Here is a 21,040-nt window from a genome sequence, read left to right on the forward strand (position 1 = left end):
AAAGTTGATTTTGTACTATAACCTGGGTTTCTGTTTTCAATTCATGCTACACCAAATACTTCTTCCCCTTTCATTTTTTCAGGTGATGCATTTTAGATCCTTAACCTATAGAAGAGCAAGCATGCAAGTCAGAAATTATCTATAAGTAAACTATTTATAAAGGAAATAGAACAATTTGGGGAATTTATAGTGAAAGTGACCTGGTGACTACCAAATTCCAACTCTGCCGGACAAGAACATACCATATGTTTCAATAAGAAAATAAAACTCAACTTTCACACAAAAGGCTCAAATGATTAAAAAACACCCAAAGCAAAAAAAGGTGAGTTATAGTTACAGTAGGAGTACTTCAGAATTACACACAGAAAAACATATTCTTGCTTTTATTTGTGGTGGAACAGAATACAATAACCTTCAGCCCAAACTACTCAAGTCTGGCAGTGTTACCTTTTTCTTCATGCTGCAAGACTTCAGGAAACGGAATGGGGACAGGAAGGGTTAGAATTTAAATTTTCTATTTAAGGCCATTAATTCAGCAACATATTTAAAAATGTCCTCAACTTTAAGCATGAAGAGTTGCATTGACTTCAGTAAGATTATTCACATATAGTTAAGTCAGGCAAGTGCTTAAAATGGCTTGTTGAATCAAGCCATTAAATGTGAGCTGCTTTATTATACAGATTTAGTTTAATGGCTGGCAGAGCTCATTACATGAGCCTATTTTATTCTTCCAAGGGCTAACAGCTGTTTTGTTATTAACTTTTCTGAAGATGTAACCTGTATGCCTCCTACACTCTACTGTAGCCACAGAAACATAACATTTTCTAAGAAAAATTGTATGCAACATCTATTATATATAGTGGCTTAGCTCTCCCTTAAATAGTAACAGAAAAGAACAGTACAAAACAATAGTTTCACTTTTTCAACACACAAGAGCATCTTATTGAAAAACTAAAATAAAAAAGTCTCACCACAATATAAATCCCCAAAAAATAATAATGAAATGGGAAGAAAAAAAAAGGAGTTAGCAAAACATCCTGCAGACTTTAAAGTCTCTTATTACTGCATTAGAGAAGCTTTTCTGGTGAACCACAATGTTTTGTTTCTTTGTTTACAAACCCACTAGACAGCAAACAATGGTGTCCACATCCACAACCTATGTTGGGATTAAAAGGTAAAAACATGACCTGCCCCATCTGCAGTCCAAAAAAAAAGGAACCCAAAAGAGCAGCCAGTGAGCATAGGAACTGGTGAGGACAGGGTTTCCCTGCATAAAGGGGAGTAGGGGTTACAAAAGCAGAATTCAAGTTGGAACTGCGTTGAAAGTTCTACCTCGGAGACCTGCAAGACATGAACTACTGAAGAAACAGCCAAAAGGTCCCAATGAAAAGCTGTGACAAGCTGTAATGTGCCATTTTAATTACAAGGAAGAGGGGAAATGGTTGGGGGTAGTTGCGTTTTGTGTTTTTGTTGTTGTTGTTTGTTTTGGGGTTGGATTTTTTTTTTTTTTTGCTCATCAATATGATGAGCTTTCAACGTCCCAAACCACATTCAGGTAGTTTCCAAGTCTGCTTTTTTTTTGTGTGGAATCTACTGATCCAGACCAAAAAAACCAAACAAACAGAACAGAGATGCACAGTTCTTAAGTCCTGGAGCTTTCAACACCGCCTGAAATAATCGCTGGCCTGGGGTATCCAGAGATGCCTGCAAGATGGTGTTCATAGCAGCCTTGCAAGCAGATCGGCTCACATCTGCTATGTGCTGCCAACGTTCTGCCCATCACCTTCATCATTAGGACCTGAAACAATAAAAGTAGTTCTTGGTCATAAGAAGTATCTTTTGTTTCTTGCCTTGCAGTAAGAGACCCATCCCAAGCAGCCTACAGAAGTCTCAGATTCAGGTGTTAATGAGAGATGAGAACTGTTGAATTCCTCCTCTCCTGCCTCACATATTCCTTCTCCAGACTAAGCTCTGTCTACTGTAGAATTTTATGTTCTTGACTAATCTGATTCAGGGATCCCAGCAGCATCCCAAAGCCTACAAGCTCAGTTTCCAACCTCTTCAATCTTCCCACTGCTTTTGTTCATATTCATTCCTGGTTTTTTTCCTCCCCTTCTGTCAATCTGGATGGAGGACTGTCAAAGGCTGGATGTTTTCAGCCACAAGAAAGCAAAGCACAATGACTTCCAAGTTGAAAACACAAAAGGAAGCCTTCCTCAAACTGAAGACTAGTATTTTTCTTAAATTATGGTCGCCTCACATGCAATAAAAAATATTACACTCCTTCCATGCCCCTTTGTAAACCATCTGCTTTCCAAACAGCTCTCTACTGAAAGACCAGTCTGGATGCTGTCTCCTGATCTCAAACTGGGACACTGAGTCATCTCAGGTTTTATGTGTAACTCTTGGCCATGATGAAGGCAAAAATGAAACTCAGAACCAACCTTAGAAATCCTGTAAATTATAAAAAGCACAGAAAACCTCTGCTAAACTGTGGCATGTAACTAAGAGGCAGCACAAGGGCCTTCTACAAGTTTGGAGAAGAAGCAGGAAGTAGTTGCATTTAAAAAGGCAATCCATGCAATAGTCCTACTCCACTGACATACAAAGAGCACAGTCTGCCTTAAGAAATGACACAGAAAAACATATGGAAAACAGGGAACACCACTGTCTTTCTTACTTACCACTTCCAACTGATCCTGAAGGTGCAATGACATCATCATCGCTGTCTTCCTCATTTGACTGCGTTACCTCTGGCTCAGGTGCTACATTCTTGACTTCTTGCTCTTGTTCCACTCTACTCCGCAAGGCCAAGATCCGATGGTGCAATGCAGCGTACAACTGCCCTGTGTCTTTAGAGCTTGCCTGCATTTTTTAATATTCAGAAATAAGAAAAAGGTGCACAGAATTATAACACAATAAAACACTGCTGACATAATACACACCAGTCATGCCACATTTCACAATATACTTTTCAGTTTTCTCTTTAAGTATTTTTCAAACCAGTCAGAACGGGCTGTGGTACACACAGCAGGACACTAGATACACTGAACTCTGGTGGTGAGAGTGTGTTCCTCTGCTTAGCTCCAACTTTCTCTGGCTAATATAGCCAGTACTAGCTGATTTCATATAGCCTTCTTCACACAGAAATCACAGAGCTTTCCTGACACCTTCCAAAAGCTCATATTAAAAAGACCTTCAATTAAAATCTTGCAGATTTTTGCTGGCCTGTCAATCATTCAACTTCACACATTAGTTAATCATAATCAAGCCAATTGTTTTATGAGGCATTGGCGTAAAATTTCAATATGAGATATAATGAGAAAACTGAATGGACAGCCAGGCAGGCAATTATTCCAATTTTTTTTGAACAGACTGTTTCAGAGGGAAGCATTTCTGATAACCTGTTGAAGAATATATATTTTTAACTCTCAAAGGTTAATGGGCACTTAATGCCTTCAAACCAACCAATTATTAGGCCTATCAAACTAAATATTTAATGGACATTATTTAAAAGGAAACTCCCTTCAAATACTACAAAACTCTGTTTTCACTATGTCAATTAAGTCCTCATAGCAACTATTATCCTTATTCCACGATAACTGTAAGGTAGCAATCCCACTTCTCAGATTCTTTCATAAAAAAATAGTTTCCATCAGCCCCATCTGACACTTGAATCTGTCACCTCTGTATCTGCAAAATTCCCCTGCAATGAGCTGAAATGAAAAAATAATTCCAAACAAGATACTTTTTATCAATACAAAAATCAAGAGCGAATAACCTGATGGCAGACTAACTAAAACTTTCAAATCTAGAAAAATACTGAGAAAAACTTATCCATTAATTTAACTTCTTTTTCTTCGTCAATGTGTATTTGGTATTGGTATTTAAGTTCCGTTCTGGGACTCCAGATCCCAGCCCTACAAACCTAACGTCACAGGGAAAGCTGACCATTTGCTGATGCTCTCAGTTTCTGATCCCTAGGAACACTAATTCTTTTGCAACATCTTGTGTAGAATCAGTGTAAATCATAAGAATGTGTTCCGACCTCTCCAAATCTGTCAGTGCTTTAGCAGACATTAGGGAATGACTTTTCTTCCTTGCTGACTGTGTGATGAGATGCCAAGTGTTTTAGTAATTCTGATTGGGATTGCCATTCCCCATTTAGCAAGCACAGAAATCACTTTCACTATGCTGTTACTGCTTCGAATACTCTGTATCAAAAGAAAATTGAAGTTAAAATGTGTAACCTTTAAGTACTAATATAATGCTCTTGACAGAGTTTTAGTGTTTCCCTTTCAGTGGGCACCTATCCATCCTTCCGCACTGTAGACAGCAATAGCTTTCCTGTGCTGAAATTTCTTGTAGATCTAATTTTGGTTAAACTATTGCATAAAATCTCTGAAATAATGCCTACTTTTCTTAACATCAGAAAACACTCTGCATTAAACACTATAGAGTCTCAGTATGTGTGGAACACATAACTCCACAGGCAATGCTTTGGACAACCTGGCTTCCTAGGACAGCCTTTGATGTGGCATTTGCTCACAACTAGCAAGACTTTTTAGACAAGCAAATCTGCCAAGTGCTCTGTCCTTGGGGCAGGGGTGATGTTAAGACAGTGTAGGGTGCAAAGAAAAATGGGAATGCTACCTCAACTGCAGTTTAAGCAAGCACCAACTTTAGTAGGAAGGTTAAGACATAAACAAAAACCAGTACTCACTGATATAAGAAAAACTTTAACTCCCTGGTCCTCTGTATCCATGGCGGTGATCCGGATACTCTTCTCACTGGCTTTATCGATCTGCATCTGAGCCCAGAGCTTGGTATTTAAGATTAACCTGAGACTCCCCTGAGTCCTCATCACTAAAGCCAAGTTACAAGATCAGTTAGGTGGAAAAAGACACATCAGGAAGCTCAAAACAGTCAAGACACTTTTTACTGTAAAAATGTTTCAGTCTTTTTACAAGTAAGCTCTTTTGGGCTTTTGTCACAACTGTAAGTGAGAAGAATGGAGGCTTGTGCTGGTTTTGGCTAGGGTAGAGTTAACTTTCTTCCCAGTCACTGGTATGGGGCTGTGTTCTGGATTTGTGCTGAACAGACAGTTGATAATATGGAGACGTTTTTGTTATTGCTGAGCAGTGCTTGGACAGAGCCAAGGCCTTTTCTGCTTTTCGTACCACTACACTGGTGAGGAGGCCGGGAGTGAAGTGGGAGGTTGGGAGGAGACACAGCCAGGACAGGTGACCCAAACTGACCAAAGGGACATTCCAGACCATATAAAACCATGCTCCAGATATAAAGCAGGGGGAAGAAGAGGAAGGGAGGATGTTTGGAGTGATGGTGTTTGTCCTCCCAAGTCACCATTCCATGTGATGGGGCCCTGCTGTCCTGGAGCTGGATGAGCACCTGCTTGCCCATGGGAAGCAGTGAATTAATTTCTTGTTTGCATGTGTTTGTATGCACCACTTTTGCTTTCTTTATTGAACTGTCTTTATCTTGAGCCATGAGTTTTCTAACTTTTATACACTTCCAATTTTTTCCCCGATCCTCTGGAAGGGGAGTGAGCAAGCGGCTGCAAGGGTCTTGGCTCCTGGCTGGGCTTAAACTACAACAAGGCTATTAAAGACTATGAGTCATATTTAAAGGTACTTAGTCTGAAGCCTTATATGTTAATACATCAAAGTTCATGGCTGCGTCTGTGCTGATAATCTCAGGCTAATGCACATTCCTGCCAGCCTGAACAATCGTGCACTATTCAAACAGACTTCCCCACCACAAGCAACCCATCCAAAACAGCCAGATCTGAATGATGTTACCATAAATTTCTAGTCAAATATTCTAGTTACTAAACATGGCTTGCTTTTATGGGGGGAAAAAGTAACTGGAACATTTGCCACACTAGAAGGGGGCAAATGTTCACTAACTGAAGCAAAAGAAAAGGTCCAAACTGCTTCTGAGTTGCTGTAGCTATGACAAACTGAAGTGAAAGTTGCTGTGTGTCAAGGAAGAACCCTACAAAAACAGCCTACTGTCATGCAGTATCTCATTTCCCCTGGTTCCTCTTACCCAGTCGAGACTGTAATGTTCCATCATCTGTTGAGGCCATATCATTGAGTCTCAGGAGCCCTCGACCTCTTTCTACCCAAGACTGAGAGCTTTTATCAAATACAAACAGCTTGCACTGAATCTGTAACAGAAAATATCTCTATGGCATAGCGGTTGATTGATGTAATCATATATTTCTTAGTCATCTACTGCTGGTTAAGAAAATATTCAGATTTCATACTGGAATTTTTAATTGTTTATAGCTGTGGAAGCAAAAACAGTCATCCTCTCTTTTGCAATAAATTTCTCAAAATACACTGTCTGTTTTCATAAGGTTTTATTAACAGAAGCTATATATTCTTAAAGAATAAAAGGGTTCAAGATCAAAACAACAAGCAATTTTCAGGTAAGATATAAGCTCTCACAGAGGAAACAATGTCAAAAGAGACTGCCTTATATCAGCCAATTCTTTTAGAAGCCCTAGGTACACACTGCACCACTGAAGATGGTATTTGTTGCTGGGAAGACCCAGCAAATAAAATGAAAGCAAAGCAAAATTCTTCCTGTATTAAGGAACCAAAGGATGAACAAACATGCTGGTTCATTATCAATTAATAAAGTCTGAACTACACAGAGTCATTAGTAAGTGAAGTATTTTCACTGCCTCCCTGCAGGGTTCATTAGTTATAAAATTCAAAAGGTGTATGTATTTTTTCCAACAGTAGGAATGACCCTTCTTGACATAAAAGCTCCCTTTTTCTTCTATGCCAAACATCTCTACTCTACATCCCTCTCTCTAATCCAACTTCACTGTTACTGTTACCTCAAACCATCACCCTCAAGTTCCCCACAGATGAGCATGCACTAGGTGGAAAAAATACTTCCATTTTCCTTCCCTCCATTTCTCATTTTCTTCACCCCAAAACATCTAGCTCTGTATACTCTGTTTCTGTAACATTAACATAGTTCTGTCTGTACAACTCCCATTTGGAATTCTAATGCACTACATTTCACAGGAAAAAAAGAATAAATGTTAGGCAAGAGGTCTGTTAAGTTACAACATATTCATGCAAGTCAGTCCTCTATTAAGTATAGAACTGCCAAAAGCTGTGGTTTTCCTAAGCGAAACAGGATTTTTATCTCTTCAGCGTCTTGTTCAATTACGTGAAGCATCCAGACATTTCTGAATTACATAGAAACAGAGAAGTACCAGAAGAACCATTTAAAGACCATTTATGTCTGGTAAAAAGAAGTCCAAGAAGATAAACATTATAGAGTATCATTTTGTAAGGTAATACAAGTGTAACTCATAGGCATTAGACACTGACAGTGCAACTGTTTGGTGTCAGAATAGAGCATCATGTCTATAAGAATAAAAAAGGTATCCTTGAAAAGAACACAGTTCAAATACTGAGAAACAAAATATCTCAAGGAAAAAAACAAACTATAACTGGAGGATAAAGAAAGACAAGAAAAAAATATATATACCACTTCATTTTATATGAAAACCCTGCACATTTTTCTTAAGGATATACTGGAGTAAGTATATTTAAGTAAATGAATAACTACAATGTTAAATATACCATTATTAAGATCAGGAGTCTAAGTCATGACCAAATACCCTTCTACAACATCACTAACTCACTTAAGTATCTCAAGCCAAATTCCTGAGTGCTTGTGATATGGTTTCTGCTTTGCAAGAAACCAGACTGCTGGCATAAATAGTCCACTCCAAGTTTTAGAAAATCTTCAGTAGTACAGCAATTAAAGAACTTAAAAATATTAAGTTCATTTAAATTTTCTTCAAATAATTGTCTCATAAAAAACAGAAGCTTCTATGTGGTGGATTCAGAAAAGTATGCTTAAGATACACCTGGATGGCTTATACACTAAAACTTTTCCAGAGAGATGAAATTAAAAAACAATGGATAACAAGTTAATAAATAAGGATCTGATATAAATAGCTAAAGTTTGCATTTTAACACAAGAAAATACATTACAGATATAGAGGAAGGCTGAGTTGTAGGGAATCAGATGGTGTGCATCCACTGGACATCCATATGAATCCCCACAAACTCAAAGCTCCTCTACTCTATCCATTTCTTACCTGTAACACGTTACTTTCAGCTTCCTCCCCAGTAATCACTTCTACCTTCGCTAATAAACACTTCCTTGCTGTTGCTTTAGTATAGGCTGCTGCAGACTCTGCCAGTGATTCTGAAATATTATTAGCTGAACAACATTTTGAGAGTCTGAGAATGATTAGCATATAATTTTATAAGATGTACAAAGGTCTCACACAAGTACACCAGAATTTTGAGATTTTTTGAAAAGTATAGAAGACAGACTTTAATAGAACATGTAAAAAAATGACTGAAATTTTAAGCAGAAGTTAAAGCTTGTCTTTTAATACTTGTTTTACAAGCCCAAGAGACAAAAAAGGTAAGTTTTGTCCCTACACACAATAGTTCACAACCTTTGCAGGGACACCTGCTTATGTGTAGATGCTCCAGCAGTACTGATACTCCTGCCAGCCATACAGCTGTGCCTACACATGGACAGTACAATTAATTTTCCACTTTCATTTGGGCTTGCAAGCAGTTTACTGAAGGAAACCCATACTTCTCAGAATTTCCATAATATCTTGACAATTTGAAGACATAGAATCCAGCAAACAGTTCTGAGTTCAAGCAACATGTGCTGCTCCCAGGCAATGCAATACACATTTGACTCAGAAATTCAGTCACTTGAAATAGAATTGTTAAAAAAAAAGTTTGCCACATTTCTCCTACTACCAGTTCTGTTAATTCCCTCTACTTTTATTCTGTTGAAGATACTCCCAGTACCACAGAATGACAATGAAAAAGACAGTGCAGCCTGTACATGTTCAATATTAGAGGATCTACAGCATCCGGCAACTTCCACATCCAGCCTGTATCTTTGGTCACAGGAGACAGTAAAGGTAACATAAAAATCTTATGTTTTTGAAAAGTAACAGGATATTGAAAAATACAATAATTTAAAAAAGGATTAACTACCATTCCTAATACAATAGTTTGTTTTTCACCTTTCTCTGGCGTGGCCTCCTGAGAAGACGATTCAGACCCAGACTCTGTAGCAGCATTCTCCTTATTACTCTCTGTACTACCTTCACTTGATTTTGGTGGACTCTATCACAGAAATAAGAGCAGGTAAACAGAAGAGAGAAAACAAACACTAATTCTGCTGAACAGGACTAGTGACCAAGTACTGAGGGCAGCTCCAGTATTTATAAACCATATGGCAAAAAAAGAATCTCACAGACAACATGCTTTCACAGTTAAAGCTATCCTACTAGCCAGCCAAGGAACTGATTGGAGTGCGACCTGAAAACCAGTTCAAATAATTTTCCCTTGAACTCATACCAAATTTCAATCCTTATTTTGAAGCTTTTTGACTTGCTTTGTTCACTTTGACTGAACTGAGTTCAGTTTGACTGAACTCCTGCTTGGTAGTTAGACAGGTCTGAACACTCAGCATTGAATGTTTCCATTTTGTTCCAGCACAGGAATAAAAACAGCAGGAAACAGTGAGGTACTAGAAGTTATTCCTTAGGTTGGTACATCATAAACAGCATTTCTGGAATCATACCTCAGTCCTAAGGCAGCTGCTTTACTGCTGGGCTTGAAATTCCATCCGGGGGGGGGAAGTCACATAACTGAACTGCTCTCAACTTTGAGGACAAGCATAAAATACCCTCTAATATTTATACTCCAATAGCCATTTAAAGCAACAAGCTGTGCCATAAAATGCTTGGGAACAAGAACCACATGTGCTACAGAGAGGGCACTGAATATCCTTACATTGACAGAGTTTGGCAGAGAAAACCTGGAGAGTATTGCTGGGCAGACAATAGCTCATAATGAACTACCTGTGCTGCACTCAAAGTAAGTTACCTTCAAGGGGAACCACTGAAAAAAACCCCCATACTCAAGTGACAAGTATAATTAAAGGCTCTCAAAATTCCTGAGCGAGAATCCATAACAAACTGCTCGCAGAATTACAACATATACATAGTGGATACTCACTAGGACTCGCTCACTCATGTTCTGTCCAAAAACAAACTTGTTGCTAGATGCATCTGCATTGTTTGTAGAGTTCTCTACACTGAAAAAAACCCAAGAAATAAACCAGGTTTACAAGACCGAAAATAATACCTCTTTTATTTTCTACTAATAAAATTCCTCAGAAAGTGAGTGATTGTCACTGGCTTTAAAGAAGTAAGCACTGATTGACACAAACATAGGTAAAAATTAATTCAACTTAACACGAGAGCACATTCTAGTTCTACAGAATGAGAATTCTCTCAGAATGACAACAAATGCTTTTGTCTCTGTAAAAATCTTCCCCTTCAGATAACTAATAACATACAAAGCAATGCTGAGTGCTAAGTGAGGGCTGATTGTCTAATCATATAACATGCTTTTTTTAAAACAGTACTCTACATGCACAGAACTTGAACTACTACATATTTTTAGGTCAATTCTCTCAAAAAGGGAAAGAACTGAAACAAAAGCACTTCCAATATCGTAACTGAAGCAAAGGTAGCAGGGATAAGTAATGCCTTTTATCAGACTAGCTGCAATACCACAGCTTCTCCACGAAGTTTCACAATCAAATATCAGCCTTTACTTCTTCCTTATAGAATAAGCGTCCTCCTCCCATTAAGTATTTTTATTAACAGATTTTAAATCCTATTTAGGAAGGACAACAGTTTTATTCTTTTACAGACTCAAGTTATTGTTCCTGTCCCTTTCCATCAGGCACACCTTTCTAAGACACCAGCTTGCTCACGAAGTGAACATACAAAAGGCAGACCATTCTGAATCAAGCCTACATGCATTTCACCAAGTTTGGAAAATGGGGACTCACATCAACATGATTCAAGTGAAACCAAACAAACCTTTAAACTGTACATGTAGAGTTGCTACTTCTGAATAAGGGGATTCCTAGAACAGAGGAGATCCTCAGTGGAAGACAGCTCTACCTACTAAGGGAATTAAATACCACAGTTCTGAGCTCTAAATGCCGACAGGGAACCCAATGTGGCCTACCAGCATCTGCTATGCAACCTAGCACATTTACAGTTTTTAAAGAATTGACAGTGTTACACGAAGGGAGGAGTTTCCTTTTACAAGTTGATTACCATAATGCTTTGCCATCTCAGCTGAAAATCAGAGCCGACTCCCCTTAGAGAAACTATTTTTTTTAAGACAAGTCCAAAACTAGGTTTCTGGAAATTGACTCACCATGAATAAATCCTCCCAAAGTAAACACTCAAATGAAATTACAGGAGATGTCATGTGAGTTGGAAAATACGAAAAAAGTATTTCAGTATTTGAAGGTCACATATTAGTAGTTATTGTCTGCCAAATCTGATTGAACAAATCTGACTCTCTCTTGTAAAGACATTGACCTGGCATCAAGAGGGCAAAGGTGTTCTCTACCTCTCCAGTGCATCATCTGAAAAGTTCAGCATCAAAAGTTCATCGGACTGCAAAACTGCCCACTGCATGGTGAACAACAGGATCTTAAAAATGCCAAATGTAAGGACAAAGCAAGAATGTATTGGTGCTTTTCCTACAACTATTTCATGGCCTCAAATAATCTGAACTTCAGCTTACTCCAGGAGCAGAGATGTTGCTCTACATCATCACTCTTGGTGGGATTTCCTCTCACGCTTTTCCAGTTATTACCTGAATTCACAGCTCTGTATCTTCTGTTTTCTACTCATTCTGTACACTACTTCATTTTTTTGACCACTACGAAGCTAGCATTTTCACAGAGCTGTATCACTACCTCAGCCTCAAGTGAAGGCTGTCAGCTCAGAGCTCATCACTACGTAAGACAGGATTAGCAGTTTTCTCCTGGCTGCCTCTCTTTACCTATACATCACATTTCTTCTGATGTTATTGCCTCATCAGAAGTTCTTTCAAAATACTCCCACAGTTAGGCTCCTACTTATTCATACAGGCCCTCTACATTACTCTGAAAAGCTTACTATCATGAAAAAATTTTAACTACTCTTCCTTTTATCCATATCATATATGAAACATACTGAACAACACAAATACAGTGCAGAACTCCACAGGATTCTACTGGTAGCTCAAATTTAGTCCATCACTGTTTCTAATCATTCATGAGAAGACTTCTCATCTCATGCTTGTTGGTTCTCTGAAGAGGTTTTGGTGAGGATGTGGTCAAATAAATAGTATCAAATGCATCTCCCTTGACCAGATGATTGAGGATTCCCCAAGATCTGAAGACTGCCATCTCATTCTTCAGAAGCCTGGGTGCTCACTGACCCAGTCTAAGCCCTGCATCCAATAAAGAGCAGAATCATAAAGAATTTTCAATAAAGAGTAAGGAGAACTGTTCTATTGGTTTCCCTGTAGTCTCACCTGGAACTGATGTACTGTAGAAAATAGTTTGTTGCAGAAGGTGTATCTGATGTCAGAAGGCCAGCATTCTGCACGTCAGCCGTTTCATCACTTTCATCTCCTAGCTAGAAAAAGAACAAGTATGTATCAATAGCTTTTCAACTCATTCTTTCCAAAGACAAAGTTCCATCCACAAATACCTTCTACAATAAAACAAGGTAAGTCTATGTCCCAATGTTACACTTTCTTTTATTATGCTAGGAAACCTGTGCAAACCTGTCTTCAATAGGAGTACTAACAATCCAACTCAGTTATTCTGTGCACAAGTTTGAGCCCAGGCTGCCCCATTTTTCCATCTTTTCTGTGAAGTCTTGGTTGCATGGAAGCATCTTAGGACAACATTTCAACTTAATTCTAACCCAAAAGGTAAGAGAAAACACTACATTGTAGTGAGCTTTAGCTGTTACTTATGATTGCAGTAGATGCATTTATTTTTGAAAAAGCTTCTTATGCTACTTAACAGAATTCATTTATTAAATGTCCAGAAGACTAATTTTATTGAACAGTCAACTCTACTGTGTTCACAGCTTTTAATTTTACATATATACATGGAGGTTTTAACCTTTTCATATAGTAGCTTCACAGTACTTCATAAACTCTTAGTCAAGAGAACAAACACGTGTTTACCTTAACTCTATCTCTTAAGTTTTGCCCAAACACAAATGCTTGCTGTGCATTTAGTTCAGCCTTCTCACAGCTGTCATCATCTGAAGTATTGTTGGACTCCTTTTTCTGACATTCTGCTGCCTAAAGAAATGGAAAAAATGTAGCCTAAGAAGTTGAGTTTCTCTAAATAAAAACACCTTACAACAAGGTGAGTCACACACTAATTTACAATGACAAGCCAATAACACTTCCAGATCTACAAGGCACATTTTGCATTTAAATAATGTCTCTGTTGTTGTTTAAGTGTTTTTCTTAGCAAATCACAGAATAGTTAAGGTTCAAGGGAATTTCTAACAACCATTTGGTCCAAACTGTGTTCAAAGCAGCATCAACTTCAAACATATATTCGACTGCCCAAGATCTCACATCAAGTTTCAAAAAATCCACATGTGACAGTTTTACATTTTGGTAGTCCGGTTCAATGTTCAACTACACTAAGTATGATAGCTTTGTCCTAAAACTCATCTGGAATCCCCTTCACATCACACCTGCAGCTTCTCATCTGTTTGACAGACACTTCCTAATTTCATTCTTATCTTGCCGCCGCCTACCACTTGAGAGCTGAGGGAAACAATCCAATTCCCCTGCCCTAGTCCAAGAAGAACATACTCAGCTTTTTCATTCTTTCATCCCACATCCTGAGCTCCAGCCTCTAGTCCCCTCGGTCATTTTTAAGTGTCTTTCATATACTGTCAAGCCCCAAACTATATATGGTATTCCTGATGCCATCCCCCAGTGGCACAAAAAGGGAAAGATCACTTTCCTGAACTTAATGGCTGCAGTTTTAGTAAAGCAGACCATAAGTTCCCTTAATCAATAAAAGGATATGCTACTTATTCATGTTAGACCTATTGTTCATCACTGCTGCACAGCATCTGAAGGTTCCTAAACCTTTTGTTCTGCTATGGACTTTCTATTCTGCACCTCTGCCACCTGCCTTCCACAAGTGGCTTTGTGACCTCTTCCTGCACCTGCTGTGGTGGCACTTTTCCTGAATATTCCCACACTGTAGTTCTTGTTCCACTGTACTCAGAGCCCTGCACTTACAAACCCTTAAAGTAGTGTTGGAAAGCAATTGCAACCTGCAGGGGAATCACTCCCTTCCGCTTCTGTCCTAACTTCCTACCCCATAGCTTTTGACACTGATGGGAAGACCCAACACTACACACACACAAAGCCTCACAAGTGATCCATATACAGAAGTTGCCCCTCAGCAAAGCACACTCCCATCAGCATCAACAGCACCATAAGCAGAAAAGAACCCCAAAACCACAGGAAGTCTGAGCATACTCTGAAGAAAACTGTATAGTTACTATGGGAAGAACATCAGGGGGTACCACCTGCTCCACTGGAGAGGACACTCAGGGGGAAGATGCCTGTCTAGGGAACCCATTACTAGTCTTTATGGCTGGCCAATGTGAAGTTTTCCCTTTTCTTTCCCTTTTTGATTTCCCTTCCTCCAACATAAAAATAACTGTCACCCTTAGAAGCAATATTATCAGCTATAGATCTGCGAATAAATTCTGCATGTGAGAACTTGTCTCAACACTTTCCATGCAGTATCAGGATCCCCAAGACTTGCCTGCACAGCTGCTTTCTAGCCAGTCCTTCTGCAGTCCTTGTGACACATGGGTTCTCTCACCCTCGGTACAGAATTTTGCATTTGCTGACCATCAGCTAGTTTTTCTCAGCTTGTTTTTCTAACCTGCTGAGATCCTGCTGAACAGCCCCTACCTTCCAACATATTGGCCATTCCCCCTTCCCACAGTGTACTGGTATCCACAAACTTAAGATTTATTCCACCTTGTCAGGTTGTTTGTGCAAATGTTGAACAGAATACTCTTAAAGAGTGCCTTCAGGGACTGACACTTGTCACACTTCCAACCACTGGCTGCTACCCTCAAAGCTCACCTTTTTGCGTTAGCCAGTTTTTCACCCACTTTAAATTCCACCCAACCAGTACACCTCTCTCCATTTTGGCTATGACAATGATACTTCAGACCATACAAAGATCTTGTTTAAAGGCAAAATCAACAAGTAGGGCTCTCTGCAAAGCAAATAATCTCAAAGGGTAAAAAACCCGTCAGGTTGGTCTCTGTTTTAGCTAGGCTGGTTCTTCTCAATCCCTTTAAGGTGCCTCATATTCTACGACTCCTTCACCACAAAGGGAGAGGAAGGAGCCGAGCAATTTCTACTTTCCTGGAACTTCTTTCTTGCTGTTCTTGGAAACATGTGCCACGTTCTCTTCTTCCCCAGTAACGGGGACCCTCCACAGTACCACAACTCTCTAGAGTCTCACACTAGCAACCCCCAGCTCCCTGTCCTGAGCTCATTTTCTTCCCAGTACAACACTGGTACAACACTGTATTTTGGATGCAGGATGAGAATAATCTTGATCACACACAGATATTTTGGTTGTGGCTCAGCTGGGCTCACCCCAAGTCAAGGACTTTTCAGTGTCTCATGCTCTGCCAGCGAGGAGCTGCACAAGAAGCCCGGGGGGAGCACAGCCAGGGCAGCTGACCCAAAGTGGCCAGAGGGATATTCCATGCCACAGAACATCCTGCCCGGTGTGTAAGCTGGGGGAGCTGCCTGGGAGGGGCCGACTGCTGCTGAGAGACAGGCTGGGCACAGATCAGAAGGTGCTGAGCACCTGTACTGGTCATCACTTGTTTTCTTTGTGTATTATTTATCTCTCTCTCCCTTTTTCATTGCAATTGTTATTATACTTTACTCTGTTTCAACAGTTAAATAACTGTTCTTATCTCAATCCACTAGCCTTACTTTTTTCCTGATTCCTCTCCCCATCCCACCTGAGTGGAGGGAGTGAGCAAGTGGCTCCATGGTACTTAGCTGCCAGCTGGGGTTAAATCACGGCTCTCCCTCCACACCCATGGATACATCCTATCTGGTCCCATGGACTTGTATATGTCAAACTAAAACAGTCCTTAAGCAAATTTATTGTAAGAATTCACTCCCTCAAACTTCACCTAAAGAAAGGGACTTGGTAGACCTGACAGCAGATCTCTTCAGTAGAAAACAAGACAAAGGCATTGAGTACCTGAGATTTTTTTCATGTCCTTCCTCACTAGATTCCCTTCAACATTTTGCAGAAGGCCTACAATTTTCCTTCATTTTACCTTTGCTGCCAACACCAGTAGAAGCCTTGCTTGCAGCCCTTTCATTCCCTGTCATTTCCAACTCCAGCTAAGTTTAGACTTTCCCAGCTCTCCCACACACCCAGGCAATCCTTCTGTATACTTCTCAGGTGTCTTGACTGCTTTCATGAGTTATATGCACATTCTCTTTCTGGGTTTAAGGAGCTCCCAGCCCATACATGCTGGCCTCCTGCCAAACTTGCACAATTTCATGCACTTTGGGATAAACTATTCATTCTCTAAGGTGGTTGTCCATGGAGGTAACAAGCTCTCATGAGCCCTGCTGTCCTTCAGAATCCTACCAACCAGCTTGATGAATAAGCTGAACTCCTCTCTCCTGAAGTCTGGATCTTTATTCTGCTACTTATCTTCCCCAGATCCCCCAGGATCTCAAACTCCATCTCATTGATGCCGCAATGACAGCTACTCTCAACCTTCGTATTTCTAGCCAGTTCTTTGCTGTGAATACCAAGGTACAGCTAAATACCTCCCATGTCAACTCACCCAGCATATGCAAATACTCTCATCAACTTATTCCTAAAATCTCCAGGAGTATTCTGGAGTATTTCTACCAGGACACGTTGCCATTTTATCAGGTGTCCAAGTACTTAAGTTCTCCTTTAGAACCAAGACCTGTAATTGTGAAGCTTCTAGTTCTTCAAGGGCTTCAGTTACTTTCTCTACTTGATCAGTCCAAATCTGGTGAAGATTCACTTTAATCTCCCTCTTGTTGGCTTCCCCTCTGATCTTAATCTATAAAGCCTTGACCAATTCAGTGCCTTCCCAAAACAAAGCCTCTGCATTCAAACACCTTCTTTTAGCATACTGGAACCCATTCTGGTCTCTTTCCTGCTTTATTTCCTAAAAAGCTCTTATGTATCTAATGCAGTACTCCAGTTGTCCAAGTGAACCTCCTGTATCCATGATCCCAGTGAGGTTACAGAACCATCACTGAACACAGATCTCCGATTCCTCCTGTTAGTTTCTCAAGTAGAGTGTTATTGCCTCCACGTGCCAGCTATGGTGCCTCCTGCACATATCACATAGGTCAAGAAAAGCAGTAGGAAAACAACAAAACATTAGGTCCAAGAGTTTCACAAATCCCATTTCATGTTTAAGGGACAACCTTTGCATAACCTAGCTGTATCACTTGCCTTCAGATTCTAATTTTGGCATTTCAAATACATCCTTTTTCTGCTTGCAATTAGAAATGGGCCAGTGTTGATCACTGGGAGTAGTCCTTCACCACTGAATGATACACAGCATAAAGGAGCATTCTGTTGAACACAAGGAAAAATCATTAGCCTAGGATTTCCTCAACATGTCCTCTTCCTTCTGGACAAGGATCAGCATCTCCCTGCTACCAAAAAAGGCTGAGGGCTATCAAGTGTCCTTGCACATCTGACAACTTTCAGCTACCAGACTCTCCTACCAGTCAAGAAACGTTGGCTCAAAGGCTGTAGCTTGTACCCATCTGAGGACAATGTTGCTTAGGCCTCCTATAGCCTCCTAGGGATTTTCGAGTCAGAGACCAGGTAAGTAGAAGTTGCCACAGAGCTGCTCAGGGTATGACAACCACCAGACTAAGAACATTCCCACTCTGCTACCTTGTATAAGCACAAGACAGAGACATCAAAGAAAAATCTTTTCTGCCAGTAAAATAAGACCATGACTCACATCTGCTCTAACAAACCTGCCCTCACAAGGAAGCTCGCTCTCTGTGGTACACCAAATCTATGCCACAGATTTGCATATACAATTACCAATATAAAACAATTCCAGAAGTAACCTTTCACTCTCATCAAGCCATCTAATATTCTGCAGAGACTCCAGCACTTAACACAACTACTCCATGAACTCAAATGACTTCTAGCTCTGCTAGAAAGCTTCAGGAAGACGAAATTGACTACGAATCCCAAAACAATAGAATATTTCACCACAATCCTTGGTAAAATTGCAAATGTTCAGTTATGAAGCTTTATACCATTTATACATAGCAACCAGATTTAAGAGCTTTCTTCTACCAGAAAACTTTCTCCAAGGTCAGTTGATTAAAAAACTTAAGAGGACTTTTGGATGTTAAAAGCAGATAAAGGGTGTCCCTAATGACATACACAGCTGGGTTACAAGCATGTCCCACAGTTTTCATACTGGTACATGTTGGAACCCTGGGTGCATTCAATTTATTTACTGCTACTTAGTTGTGGCAGTAGCCTATCACTAAACCTTTAAAAGCCATTCACACTGCAAGTGTTTCTGCTTGCATACTCAGGATTAACACTTGAATTTCAAGTAAACCGTTCCATACTCTTGTATTAGCAACATTATTTCTATGCTCAATATGGGGACAAAAAGCGAACAACTGCCTAATGAAGCTACCAAAAAATCCACCCATACTCAAAATCCCCAAACATCCTCCTCATGCTATCAATCAAGACCTTCAAATGCTAATGGTTAGCTCAAAACCTGCAAGGAAGGAAAGGACTGGACACACTACACAGAACTGGAAGTGAATATTTCATTATCTTTCTTTCATGACAGCCAATAAACAACTTCCAATGCACTTAGATGTCTTTTGCTCTAGGTGAAGCTTTTCAGCCCCTCATTACCGGCACTGTCCACTTCCTGTAGGGAATTCATGTGCTGCCACTGGCTTTTTACTCTGTTCAGAGAATATTTATGTGGCACCTTGAGTCTCCTTCTCCAACTCACCTTGTCTTCAGAGTCTGAACTTTTCAGCGTTGCATCACTTGGTGATTCTGATGTGGCTGCAGAATCTGGAGGGATATTTACACCATTGGTGCCACTGCTGAGAACTGCAACATGGAAAGAAAGAAATTACATAAACTCTCTAGATATTTAGACTGTCATTTTAAAAGTTTTCTTACACAAATTACATGCAGTCTTCTGTTTAAGTCCATTAAACATTGCTACGTAAACTAAAAGTTCCCATAGTATTTTGCAAGAGACATAAAGACCACAACTCAGCAATTCTTAGCAGAATCAAAATTCCAAATGCAGAAAACCAAGTCAGCAAATTAATCTATACAAATGTTGTAAGGACTTCAACAGATACAACTTCAAGCAACCATCCTGCTCCAATCTAATACAGTTCACAGCCAGCAGGGCTTGTCTTCAGACTGATCTACCTGCTCACATACTGAACTCCCACTGAAAATGTGTACCCCAATACTAAGTTCTCTGGAGAATCCAATCTGTGTCAGGAGGCACTTCAAGAAATCAACCTAGAAATGTTTGGTTCTATCCCAGATTCAGTATTAACTGAAGTTACTCCTGTTTCTGTTCAACTGAACTTCCACATAACAAATGGCATCAGGCTGGGGGAACATGGGGTTTAGGAGACATGGACACTTTAAACAGTTTTTTTTCCTTTAACTTCCAGACTTTAATCATGCCTATTTCCATCAGCTATATCAAATTCCATAATACAACAAGCATTATATGAATGACCAAATTTAAGAACTAAAATTCTATATTCAGAATTAAAATTGTACGTCAAAGTCCCAACTCCAAAATGGTCCCCAAGCCCAGAGCCACCTCTCATTGATTTAGGTACTTTACTGTTGATCAATTACCAGTAACAGCTTATTACACCATGGTCAATGCTGTCATTTGAGATTGCTATATCACATCCTTAGAAGTCTTTTTATTCCAAAACTCAAGCTTAGACTACAGCAAAGTTAGAAGTCTGGCAACATCACAGTCATCCTACACAAGACCTGAAGATTCCACTATGTTATCCCTCACGTAATACAGATACACTTACCATTTAAGATGTTTCTCCTCTGAAAGGAGAAAACTAGAAAAACCAATGTAGGTGTTGAGTAAAACCAAACTACTACACCAAACAAATTCAATACTTTTGTTCTCTCTCCACTGTATTTAGAATGCAAAAGCATTATTTACCCATCTGTGAGAAAACTTTCGGCTGTGGTGCCTGTAATACTGCTGGACGGAGCACACTTCGCTGCTGTTCCTTCGGTTTCTGGCTAGGGAGACCTGCAAGTTCAAAGTTTTTTCAAGAACTATAAGGCTTTAAAGTTGGAAAATTCAGCTTCATCTAATCTCTAACTGCTTCCAACAGAACACACAATGAAAAAACAGACACTAGAAAAGCTTCTACTCCCTTCTTTTCCATCCTTCACTCAGCCTCAAAAGAGTTAGTCCCAAATAGGGACGACTATTTCCTAGCCTTAAAAGACATTTTAAAATATATTGTCTACCTAATCCACAGAACGAAAGTTTACTACTGATCCAGAAATAAAAGCCAATATGTAAGAGAAATGAACAGTACAGCTATTTATACACTGACATTTTATTCAAATAAAGACACTTTCAAGTCTTCTTTTCTCCTTCCAATGAAGTCATTTTCAGATATGGGTAAAAGATTTTTTTTTTTTATTCATACAATCAAACATATTGGTACTGCAATAGTTGTGTTGTGTCATTTAACAACCTTTTAGCTTTTTGAATTAACCTGGCCTCTTTGGTTTGTTATAGTAAGATGCACAGCACTATAACTCTAATTCTGCTATGATTCAAAAAGCTAATTGACCTTAAACAACCTAATTAAAAAAACCCCAAACATTGTAACATCAGCTCTAGAAGGTTATGGCAAGCCCAGAAGGTTCAGTTTTCTTCACTGAAAAAAGTCAAGATGAACTCTTG

At 39.5% G+C, this 21,040-nt stretch overlaps 1 protein-coding gene across 5 annotated transcripts in view; it reads right to left on the bottom strand.

The window, feature by feature from the left end:
• Nucleotides 1-355: 355 nt before the first annotated feature.
• The window catches only part of RANBP3 (RAN binding protein 3), a 55,292-nt gene continuing 34,607 nt past the window's right edge, over nt 356-21,040 (bottom strand). For all 5 annotated transcript variants that reach the window (XM_048287683.1, XM_048287684.1, XM_048287682.1 and 2 more), the window contains 11 exons: nt 20,279-20,371; nt 19,064-19,167; nt 13,155-13,274; nt 12,489-12,592; nt 10,116-10,194; nt 9,116-9,218; nt 8,156-8,280; nt 6,070-6,190; nt 4,724-4,866; nt 2,685-2,865; nt 356-1,798 (listed from right to left, as the gene is read on the bottom strand). In XM_048287683.1, the coding sequence (XP_048143640.1) occupies nt 1,755-1,798; nt 2,685-2,865; nt 4,724-4,866; nt 6,070-6,190; nt 8,156-8,280; nt 9,116-9,218; nt 10,116-10,194; nt 12,489-12,592; nt 13,155-13,274; nt 19,064-19,167; nt 20,279-20,371 (1,217 nt within the window). In that variant the 3' untranslated portion in view covers nt 356-1,754. The remainder of the gene's footprint in view (nt 1,799-2,684; nt 2,866-4,723; nt 4,867-6,069; nt 6,191-8,155; nt 8,281-9,115; nt 9,219-10,115; nt 10,195-12,488; nt 12,593-13,154; nt 13,275-19,063; nt 19,168-20,278; nt 20,372-21,040) is intronic.

The sequence above is a fragment of the Corvus hawaiiensis genome, chromosome 28 (genome assembly GCF_020740725.1).
Source record: "Corvus hawaiiensis isolate bCorHaw1 chromosome 28, bCorHaw1.pri.cur, whole genome shotgun sequence".
In the NCBI taxonomy this organism is placed as follows: Eukaryota; Metazoa; Chordata; class Aves; order Passeriformes; family Corvidae; genus Corvus; species Corvus hawaiiensis.